The 11,495-nt window shown below is 34.9% G+C and overlaps 1 protein-coding gene across 1 annotated transcript; it reads left to right on the top strand.

The window, feature by feature from the left end:
* The first annotated feature begins 1,503 nt into the window (after positions 1-1,503).
* Positions 1,504-10,821, top strand: LOC143532841 (regulator of nonsense transcripts UPF3-like). Its single transcript, XM_077027769.1, has 13 exons — positions 1,504-1,629; positions 2,733-2,839; positions 3,044-3,139; positions 3,231-3,329; positions 3,469-3,548; positions 4,369-4,476; positions 6,074-6,191; positions 6,265-6,335; positions 6,403-6,658; positions 8,015-8,110; positions 8,221-8,342; positions 8,452-8,503; positions 10,479-10,821. The coding sequence occupies exons 1-12, from the start codon at positions 1,508-1,510 to the stop codon at positions 8,488-8,490; spliced, it is 1,314 nt and encodes a 437-aa protein (XP_076883884.1). The 5' UTR covers positions 1,504-1,507; the 3' UTR covers positions 8,491-8,503; positions 10,479-10,821.
* Positions 10,822-11,495: the final 674 nt, after the last annotated feature.

The following is an 11,495-nucleotide window of genomic DNA, read 5'->3' as shown; positions in this document are numbered from 1 at the left end:
GTATAAATTGCCCCAAAAATTTTTCAAACACTTAAAAATGTTCACAAACACTTACATTTTGTTCATGAACACTTGTATTTTGGTTCACGATCACTTAAGATACTTAGACAATTTTCAACAAATAATAACTACTCGTGACTAAATCCTTCATGAGCACTTAAAATACTTAGAAAATATCTTAAGTAGTCGTGACAACTTCTCTTCGATACCTTCACGAGCATCTTTACTTAGAATATTTTCAAGCCAAAATTAGGTACTCATGACCAATTGCTAAGTCCTCGTGAGTAAACCATTATGTCCTTGGGGAAAAAATAATGCACTCGTGGCAAAAAATAATGTACTCGAGGAATGGCCTCGAGTACACCATTTTTGAGTAATAGGATAAATCCTTTGTGATTTTTTGCATATTTATCCTAAGTATTAGGACAAATAGAAATAAGTACTTAGGGCTAACATTTTTCTGCATAAAACCTTGAATGATTTGTGCTTACAACATTCTGACTAACAGGATTAATCCTTGGTGATTCAAAAGGCTTAATTGGTTCTTCTATTATTATTAGTGTTGAGCTTTCACATTTAAATATGTGATCCTTATCTCATTCGCAATAGCAACAAGCCTCTGCAATAGAGAACTTAGCCTATCCCATGGCTTAAACTTGATTCTGTCTATCTATTGTTTCAATTTGTCCTTGATTTCTTTGAGTTCAACATTTCCTTCAAACATATCAATCACAGCATCATACATTTCTTTGGCAGACTATAGTTGTTGTACACCGGTAAGAATCTCCCATCACAACAAGCCATTGAAGATTTCGTATGGTAGAACAATTTTGCATTAATTATAATCGAAAGATTATAATCTATTGCTCCCTATCAACCTTAGTTCATCATATTCATTTGATTTCTTAGTACAGAATGTACTATATTCAGGTGAATATATGTAGTGAAAAAGTGTTATCTTCTTTATTTTATACAAGTGTGAAAGTGTTGATAGCTAAAGGTGAAAGCGATATTTAAAAAATTAGGTTACAAGCAACTAATATGATATAAAAGGAATCTAGGTTAACTACTAATCTTCACCAATTCATTTTCACTTAACTCTAAACTCTAGTTATTAGTATTTTCTTTGAAATCTTTAATTAACTATCAAAGGAATTCTAGTCCAATGATATGTTGGTGGTGAGATAAGACTTAGTGAGCATAAGGTTTTGGGTTTGAATCTCGCAAAAAGAGATTTTCCTTAAATATTGAGTTTCCGGTGGTCCGTGACGTGGACGTGTAACAGTAGCAAGGCAGAAAGAAACATACGTCATCATAATAAAGATGATACACCCACCCCAAAATCCTCCTCTTTCCGTTCCGTTCCGTTCCGTTCCGTTCCCCATGCGATGAGATCAGAATTGGGGCTCCAAATTCTCTGCTCACCATCAATCATTCATCTCAACACACATCTCATTTCATTTCATTTCATTTCATTCCCACTTAATTTAATTTAGGGTTTGGTTTGATGAAAGATCGGACGAAAGTTGTGCTGCGGCACTTACCGAACACCATTTCTCAGTCCGCCTTTATCCACCAAATTGATACGCGCTTTGCCGGCCGCTATAATTGGTTCTCCTTCCGTAACAGGTTTTTTCATGCTCATAACTTCAAATTTTAGCCGTAACCTTACAGTGGGAAGATCCAAAAATATTGAATTGGTGGTTGTGGGTTTTGGATATTGCGTGAATTACGCCTTTTGTTGTAGGTAGGTTTTGGATGATGGTAAGTTGAAATTTTAGGTTCATTGACTGTGGTTTTGTGTTGTGTTTGGTCGAGTGTTGAGATCATGGAGGTAGAGTTATGCTTTTTGGCTTCTTTATTTGTGCCTAAGCTGCAAACATCACTGCCAGGGCTGTCTCTCAGAATTCTTACAAAATTTTGGGCCGAAGGTGAAAAAAATGTTTGGGCCTTAAGTAATAGGGTTTTTCTTATCGGGTCTAAAAATTAAAATTTTAAATGGGCGTACTTGGTTATAATTTGGGTTGTGAATAATTCTTTTTGATAATAATGGGCTTAAATGAGTTGAGTAATTGAGTTTAAACATTATGTATACATATTACATACTTTTTAACACACACACACACACACATATATATATATAATTTATTTTTTACAAAAAAATCGGGCCTACTGGGATGCTCGGGGCGGGGACGGTCGACCTCCCCACCCTCCTTCATAGCCGGCCTTGATCACTGCACTTCCACTTGACAACTATCGTAATGATAAATGGCTCGTCTCGCCGTGCCCTTACAGGGAATGAATGGGAAGATCAAAAAGTTGGAAGAAAAGATTTTTTGCTTAGACGTGTGGAATTTTTGAACAGAGGAGTCAAGAAGTCAAAGTTTTGTTGTTTAATTGCTCGTTGTTGGTGGTGAAATTGGGCCTATTAGATTTGAATCTCTTTTGTATCATGAAGCTTAACAGTTAACACATGATTCTGGTAGACAAAATCTTATCAATAATTCAATATGTTACTCTTTCCTTACCTATATTTTTAGGGCTTCAAATTAGTGCATCTTTCTAGGAATGTGGGCATTGTTTTCTGTCTTTTTGGTATGTACAATTTCATAACAGTTAATGATTGTAAGTGCCTAAGTGGATTATCAGTTATGAAATCTTTTTGAACATACTCTTTCTAGGATCATTTATTTATGGTAGAGTAACAATGTCTTATTAAGCTCTGTTTGCAGCCTGAAGTCTCAATCGTATTCCAGAGCATATATTGACTTTAAGCGACCGGATGATGTCATTGAGTTTGCAGAGTTCTTCAATGGGCATGTTTTTGTGAATGAGAAGGGTAAATATATTTGCAAATACATTTTCTAATTTTCAATGCAAGATTCGGATAAATAAATTGTGTTCTGACATGATGTGTTCTGTTATATTATCATATTTTCAGTTTTTCACCTGCTATTTGTCTATTTTTTTTCCCTTCAGATCAGTGTCTCTTAATAATAATTAAGAATAAAGGTTTAAAATTTTCATTATAATATTATTGCAGGTACCCAATTTAAAGTGATTGTTGAATATGCACCTTCACAGCGTGTTCCAAAGCAATTGTCTAAAAAAGATGGGCGTGAAGGGACCATAGGGAAAGGTTCTAAAAGCCTTATTTTTTATGCTGATTAAGGTTGCTAATTAACTAATTACCTGACTTATTATAACCAACCTTTTTAATGAATATATAGATCCTCAATATCTTGAATTTCTTGAGTTTGTTTCAAAGCCTGTTGAGAATCTTCCCAGTGCAGAGATACAATTGGAAAGAAAAGAAGCTGAGCAAGCTGGTCAGCTTTAAGTTCTTTGATTTTTTAACTGCTTTCTTAATTAACTTAAAACATGATTTAATCATATTGTGAATAATTTAGTAGATGTTATCCGTCATTAATAGGATACAATCTTGAATATTCTAATATGGTCTTACAGGTGCTGCAAAGGAGGCTCCTATAGTCACACCTCTAATGGATTTTGTCAGGCAGAAAAGAGCTGCCAAGGGTGGGCCCCGGGTAGGATTTCTGTCTCTGAGCATGTAGTTCATCTTGTATTAAGTAATAAGAGCTTACAGGTTACAGCTATGAGCAACTGAAAAGGCCTTTAGATGAACAAACCGATAACAAACAGAGCCTACCAGTGCTCATTTGTTTAACTTTAACCGAACAAATGATCGGACACGTATAATTAAACGAACGAGGTTTTCATGTTCATGTTCGTTTGTTCGTTAAGAAAATGGATGCGTTCATTTTTGTTTTTCTCCATTTGTAATAGTATAAACAAATGGTTCATTAACGCAAATGATTCTAAATGAATGAACATAACTGAACATAGGTGAACGACCATAAATAGAAAAAGCCGTGCGAACACCGACTAAAATTGAATGTGAACATCAATTTTGTTGGGCTATAAAACATTAATAAAACTAGACTAAATTGTACTAGGTGATTTTTTTTTAATTTTATAAAACTTGTCTTAATTGTGTGTCAGGCCTAAGAAATTTAAATGAACACATGAACGAATTTTACGAACAAACTTAAACAAACCTAAACTTACGAACATAAAGAAACGTAAATGAATGAGTGTTCACAAACATAAATGAAGGAAAGGGACATGTGATCATGTTCTTTCGTTTATTAAAGAAACGGTTCACGAACCATTCATTGAATGCTCAGTTTGTTTACGGGCCTACATAGAGGTGCTTTGAATTGCAAGTTAGGAAATGATTTTATGGCACAAGTTGCAACGGCATGAAGAGATTGAAGCTATTGACAAAATATAGGCTTTACAGTGTAATATGCTTGCATCCTCATGGTCTTCATTGATCTATTGCAGAGGTCTTTGCCTAATGGGAAGTTAGTGAGAAGGGCTGGTGCATCATCATCATCTTCAAGTTCTACTGTCGTGAAACGTGGTTCTGAAAAGAAGACAAGTTCCACCATGGTATAGTAATGTTATAAATCTACATTGGCAATTGAGTTCATATGTGAAACCATGCATGTGTTCTCTTACGCAATTCGTTTTTCGTATGATATTTCCTGATATGACATTAAGTCGATTCATATACAATAAAATAATAAATGGTGGTGAGACTTAATATTCATGTTGTTAGGTGATGGTAAAATATGAGTACGATGTGTGGCTTTTTTTGGATTTGTTCTAAAATGGTATAGGGAGGGGTAAATCAGTAATTACATGTGGGTGAATTGAAAAATAAGATAAGCTTAATGAAATTGAACAAAATTGAGTGCATCACTTTATCAATAGCACGGGTTAGGTTTATGTGTTTGATGAAAACTCTAGATCTAATGGAACTTGGAAGCCTAATCGGTTAAATAATTTTTAAACAACTACTTTTGCTAGTAGGGCCGGTTTTGATGAAATTTTGACAAACTGCTAACTGCGGTTTTGGAGAAAGACAAACTGAACTAGTCAGTTTTCAAGGGCTGAGAATTCGGTTTTTGTGGTTTGGTGGTTTTAGAATTAGATAACAAAAAAAAAAAATCACATGATATATATTTGATTGCCTGCTTACATGTCGTGTACGTGTACCAGTATGTTTGTATGTACTTACATGTTCATCTGTGACTTATGATACTTCACATATACTTTTTAGGCTTTATTGAGATCCTAGGCCAACTAACCTTTGAGGCCCAATAGAATAAAGCCCAATTTGAACTAACTGGTGAATCGGCCCAACTAGTTTTTGGAGCCTAACAATACCAAGGTCTACTTAGACCAATCCCACTATGTTTGTTAGACTTAATGTGACGCTATATCTGAAAGTATCTACGCGTCAAATATGTATATATATATTTTTTCAAAATCATAATTTTGTATCAAATTTAAAAAATGATAAGGATTGTTCATGAATACACACACACACACACAACTTTAAATCCTAAAAATGAACTAAATAATAAATCTCAAATGGCGGGGTTGGTTTACATGGCCGGTTCTACTATAAACCGTTAAAACTGAACTGCGTATTTCAGACTGGTCAAACCGACTGACTTGCTTCGTTTTGGGTCAGTTTCAACGGTTTATGAACATTCCTAATTGGTAGAGCGCTTGTAGAAATAAGTACAACAATAGGAATTAGGTGAAAGATCCTCTCTGTATACACATACATTAACTTTATATTCAGAAGTGATTAGCGTGAACTTTATGTTCATATTTTTGTGCTAGAGCCTATTTTTTTTTTTTAAATTTCTTATTGAAGTAATAGCATTTACATTCTCCTTAAACTTAGTTTCATATTTTACTAATATATTGGAAATTCCATTAACGCTCTTGTTACCGTATCACCCATGTGATTTTTCATATACTACATTAAATTATACAATCACGAGATAGATGCATCGAACATTGATGTCATACATTGAAAATGGTTTACAAAAACCAATAAAGAAACCAAATCTTAATTATCTTCATTATCTCTCACCAGTATCACCCATGTTGTATGATCGAAGAAATATATTGATTTATGTGTCCGAAGTTAGTGAAATTTCTCATTTGTTTTTATTTTTTTAAATAACAGTATGTCCTAAGGGACAGTGGAAAGAGCACAAACGGTCAAGAAAAGTCAAGTTTTGCTAAACGAGATGATCGTCAGGTTTCTGATAAATCTGTCAGTTTAGTATTGGATGAAGAAAAGGGTAATATTGGTATTCTTTTGTTTTATTTACTCATTCAGTTCACATAGGTAGTTATAACTGTCAATTCATGCAGGTGCTTCTGCAACCCCTGATAGCGGGAAGAAGAAGATTCTATTAAAGGGAAAAGAAAAGGAAATTCCTCATGTAAGTTAATTAAACAAACCTTTAAATTCTTATTAATGAGAGACACACTCACATTCTAGTTTTGCAGGTTCTCACCAGCTTGCTACCTCAGCAGAACTCATCTTCTGTTAAACCTGCTGCTAGAACAAATCAAAGACACGAGGCTAGTGGAAGAATTATCAGAAGCATACTTGTTAACCAGGAGACACAACGCAATCAATCTGATCAGAATCAGAATGTAAATCAGGATAGAAAAGTGAGGGGCCCGCTTTTGAAGGACTCAAATGGTTTACCAGATAATAATAATCATAATAATAAAGAAGTGCCACCAGATTCAGCAGAAGGTATATAAATAAAATATTATTATTTTCTCGCAGTTTGTAGTGCATACTTTAGCAGTGCATACTTTATATTTTTAGCAAGTAAAATGCACAATTCTTGCCTCTTGAATTGTGTTCCTTACTTTAGATGTGGCTTAATTGTATAACATCGTAAGAGTTGACACACAAGTAACCTTTTTTGATTTTAGATTATTAAATGCTATTAATATGATTATAAACACTATATTGCTACAATGTTAATCCATAGTTATTAAAAACCCTTGCTTTTTGCGCCTAGGCCCATTTTTCAGGCAATGCTCAATAAATGAGCTTCTAGTTCCTAGGCGAGCGCTTTGGCATTGTTTAGGACAGGATCATGAGAAGGCAAAAAGAAACACAAGGAGTGTTATTGAAACTTAGATCTAGGAGAGGTAAAAGGAACTACCTTCAACATTTTGTTATTCAAGTTTTGGAATTATATTTGAATCTGGACTATTTTAGAACTTTTGGTGCTAGTGAGATGATATTAAATGTTATATAATAGCTTTTATTTATTTTATTTGAAGAATAATATTATTTTTCATATACATAATATAATTTTTATTTTTTTTTTAAGTGCGCTTTTTTTATCAGGCCCTCGCTTTTTTTGCGCCTTGCGCCTAGGCCCCAGACGAGGCCTATGCTCCTTGAGTGCGCCTATCGCATTTAATAACTATGTGCTAATCTAATCTTTTGTATAAAAGGATGTAGAAGGATGCTGAGATGAGATTGGTACCATACCGGTACTGAAAATCATAAATTCTTGGTACCGGTACCGAAATATTCGGTCCGGTACCGGTATTGAAGGTAAAAATTCGGGAAATACTGGTACCGTATGGGTCCCGAAACTTAAAACTTTGGTACCGATTTGGTACCTACGGTACCAAATCGGTATCGATTTCGGTACCGGTGATTGGTACCGGTACCGAATTTGCTCATCCCTAGAAGGATTTATACCTTAATAATACACATTGGACAAATTTTTTTGACCTGCTTCTAGGGTTGTGCATGGGTCTGTTTCAGGCTCAAACCAAACCCAAACCAAAAATCTGGTTTTGTTGGTTTCTGGTTTTTCACGATGGGTTTGGAGCGTTTTTGGTTTTACCATTTGGGTTTGAAATTTTTGGGCTGAAAAAGTTGGCCCAGATAATGAATTCTGAGCTTGAAACTTTGTGGGTCATAAAATTGGGTGTTAATTAATGCTTAATTGATTATTACACATTTGGTGGTCTAAATTCTTGTGGGAAGTTACATAGCCTGAAACGACCGAACAATGAGTAAATCTGTAAACTTTGACCAGCCTAAATTATCTTCTTAACTTTTACATGGTTCTCATTACAGGAACTCGTGGAGACGCAAAGTATGTCGCGTCAAACGAACATGGTGTTGAATTTAAACCCACCGGAACTCGCAGTGGTCATTTCTCTTCTGATAATGGTAATATTCACATGTGAAACATAATGTATCATAATAATGATGCACTAGTGACCTATATTTATTTCTTTAAATATAGAAGACTTATTTTGTTAATATATCAATCAATGTAGGCACTTATAAACACGGTGGTCGTCGGGCATCTGCACATAATAATATGGATACAGATGGATCGCCAAATTTTAATGAGGGGAAGGTTTTGAAAAGAGGTGGTGCTGGTTATGGTTCACATGAGGTGGGTCCAACATACCAAACTTCTGTTAAGATTTTTTTATTTTTATTTTAAAATTCTAGAATTTTTTAAATTCAGGATTTGAATTTAGTTGTGTGTGGTCACAATGCAGAAGCGGGTGTGGGTTCAAAAGCCAAGTTCTGGTTCTTAGGTGTTTCAGTCAGGTAATTATACCTCACTATCCTATTTTTTGCTTTTCTTTTATTATATGTGAGGCTCTAAACGAACCGGCGTTCGGTATGCGTTCATTTATGTTTGTTTACATGCTTTTGTTTAATTAATGAATGAACGTAAACAAATTCGTTCGCTTAGGTTAATGAACGAACATGTACAGCTGTTCGTTTAGTTGTGTTTGCAGACGTTCGATAATGCGTTCATTTATGTTTGTTTACGTTTGTTCATTTAATAAATGAACGAATATGAACAATGAATTTCGTCCAGTTAATATAATGAACGAACACAAACATAGGCTCCATTCGTTCAGTTGTGTTCGTGGACGTTTGGTAATGTGTTTGTTTGCGTTCATTTGTATCTGTTCGTTAATGTCCTTTCGTTTATGTTCGTTTGCGCTTGTATATGTTCAGTAAAGCTTAATGTGCGAACACGAACAAGGTCTTGTTCGGCCCGTTCCGGTTCGTTTGCAGCCCTAATTGTATGCTAATGAAGTAGAGTAATAAAGTTCATTATTTATGAATGGGTTAATTCATGTAACACATTTAATGGGCCAAACAGTTAATAGAAAGTTAGTTAAAAAGGAAATGAATCAAACAGGCCAAAGGTGGTCTAAAAATGAACATTATAATGCTTAAAAGTTAAAAGTTCCTAAATCATTTTTATTTAGGATGTTAGATAAGTGTTGAAATAATTGAATTTTTTTTCTTAATATTTGGCACACTACTTGTTTATAAACAAAATAGGTTTAATAAGTCAGATAGGCCTAAAGTCGCCTAAAATGTTTTTAACTGAATATAGCCTTCTAATTTTTTTTCATTAAAAAACTAAATTGTTTTTAAAGCGTAAATTATACTAATAGTCACTATGGTTTGGTTAAAAGTACTCGTATAATCCCTCAAGCATAACTGTTTAAAGATCTCGTCCTTATTTTCGCTGTAAACTTTCATTTGTAGTCCCTTGTCCAAGTAAAATGACCAAACTAACCCTTGCTTATTATTTTTACTTTTTGTTTTGGTTGCTATTAAGATATTATTAATGTTTGAAAAGTTATAAGTAAAATATATATTTAATTATCTTTCTACACATGTAGGGAAAGCAAATCCCAGACCCCTTCATTTTCCGTAGACCTGTTTTAAAGCAATTGCACCACCACAACCACTGTGTTGTGTGTGTGTGTGTGTGTGTATTAATATTATTAAACATGATTTAATATTGTAAAAGTCAACTTCAACAAAGATTAAAGAGTTAAACATTAAAAGGGCATTTTGGTCATTTTACTAGAATGAGGGACTGGTACTAAAGCAAAGTAGCAAACAGTGAAAACAAGGATGTAATGAGTGAACAGTTTGCCCTAGGGATGATATAAGTAATTTGATGAAACCACAGGGACTATAAATGTATTTACTCGTACTAAAACTTTTGTAATCATGATATAAGGCACTAATCATTTATTAAAAATTTGAAGAAAAATTGTTACTGTTCATCCCAATTGGCAGCACATTGGCCTGTTTTGACCCTTCTACTTTTCCACCTTTCAAACTATGCACTAAAGAATTTAAATGCTCAATCTTATTTCACCTGCCAATTTTTAGTTTTTGTTTACTAGTTTCGTCTTCTTGCATGCCTTTTTGATGGGGCTGTAAATGCGTCAACCCGCTTGTGAGTTACTTGGGGATCGGCTCTTTAAAAACTCGAATTGAGCTCAAACGAACGAGCTTAAGCTCAAGCTTTACATAGGGTCACGGGCCTACTGTTTATATTATTTTTATTTAATAAATTAAATATGTAGCTTGCTATTTAATAAATTAAATATGTAGCCCGAGCTTCGCCACTGGTCCAAACCAAGCTCGAGCTTGAAAACTACTCACGCACTTGCTTGGCTTGCTCATTACACCCCTAGTGTTACCAATATGACACGGCAGTGAAGGCATTTTTTTTTTCTTTTCATTTTTTTTTCTTTTGCAGTGGAGTATAAACCTGCTCGCAACCGGGAAAGTCATTTTTTGATCACAACACAATCGATACTAAGCATGGTGAAATGGAGAAGGAAATGATAGTTCCGAGACCTACAATGGACAGTGGTTAAAAAAACTTTACCCTAGTTACAAGACAACCAAAAGGCTTAAAAAAAACCGTAGGATTGATTATAATACCAACTAAAGTATCCACCCTTGTAATCGGGAGTGTGGCCCGTGGAGCTGTTGATATGGGTGGATTGTTTACGATTTTTAGGCGATCGGCTGTATGTACTTATTAAGTCTGAATGGTAATGTTATGTTTGCCTTGTGCATATGCGCACACAGATGATACTGTGCGTGCTTATGAGGATTTATGGTTATTATGTAATGGCAAAAAAGTTTTATGTTTTACCATACATATGGAAGGAAATGATCTTGGTGATACCTTGTGTATAAGTTTTTTTTTCTTTAAATTGTTTGATATGATTTGACTAACATCAATTACGCCAATATTATTATGGATAAGATGAGATAAGTTTTATCTTCTTTAGCATAGCTTTATGTTAATTAGTGCTATGTAGAGATGTTCAACGAAACCGGTTCCTGGAACCGAACCGGTGGATCCGAACCGGACCCGAACCGGTTCCTACCCGTTTTTTTGTAGGAACCGGACCCTATCTGATTCAACCCGATGATCCGTGACCGGTTCTTTCATTTCTGAGTGGGGGCGGGTAGGAACCGGAACCGAACCGGAACCGGTTCTGGAACCGAACCATCCGGAACCGGTTCCTAACCGGTTCTAGCCGTTGGATCGAATATAGCCGTTGGAAATCGTTTTTTTGGCCGTTTTTTGACCGTTGGGGTCAAAAATAGCCGTTTTTTTGGCTCCCCCAAGCACCCCACTACTAGTATAAATAGGTATTTGGTGTCATGGGTTCATCACAACACTCAAAACGCAAACCCGAACGCAAAAAAATACAAAAAAACGCTATTACAACGTTTTGAGTTCTCTAATCTCTTGTTT

The sequence above is a fragment of the Bidens hawaiensis genome, unplaced genomic scaffold, assembly GCF_021521415.1.
Source record: "Bidens hawaiensis isolate Kalapana, Puna unplaced genomic scaffold, B.hawaiensis_p1.1 tig00009545_1, whole genome shotgun sequence".
Taxonomy (NCBI): Eukaryota; Viridiplantae; Streptophyta; class Magnoliopsida; order Asterales; family Asteraceae; genus Bidens; species Bidens hawaiensis.
Note: the sequence above shows the minus strand (reverse complement) of the source record. Positions and strands in the feature narration are given on the sequence as shown.

Excerpts from the sequence above, each read along its gene's own strand:
- LOC143532841 (XM_077027769.1), top strand. The coding sequence starts at position 1,508 with ATGAAAGATCGGACGAAAGTTGTGCTGCGGCACTTACCGAACACCATT. Across the intron at positions 8,111-8,220 it reads TCATTTCTCTTCTGATAATG|GCACTTATAAACACGGTGGT; the intron begins GTAATATTCACA and ends CAATCAATGTAG. Across the intron at positions 8,343-8,451 it reads CTGGTTATGGTTCACATGAG|AAGCGGGTGTGGGTTCAAAA; the intron begins GTGGGTCCAACA and ends GTCACAATGCAG.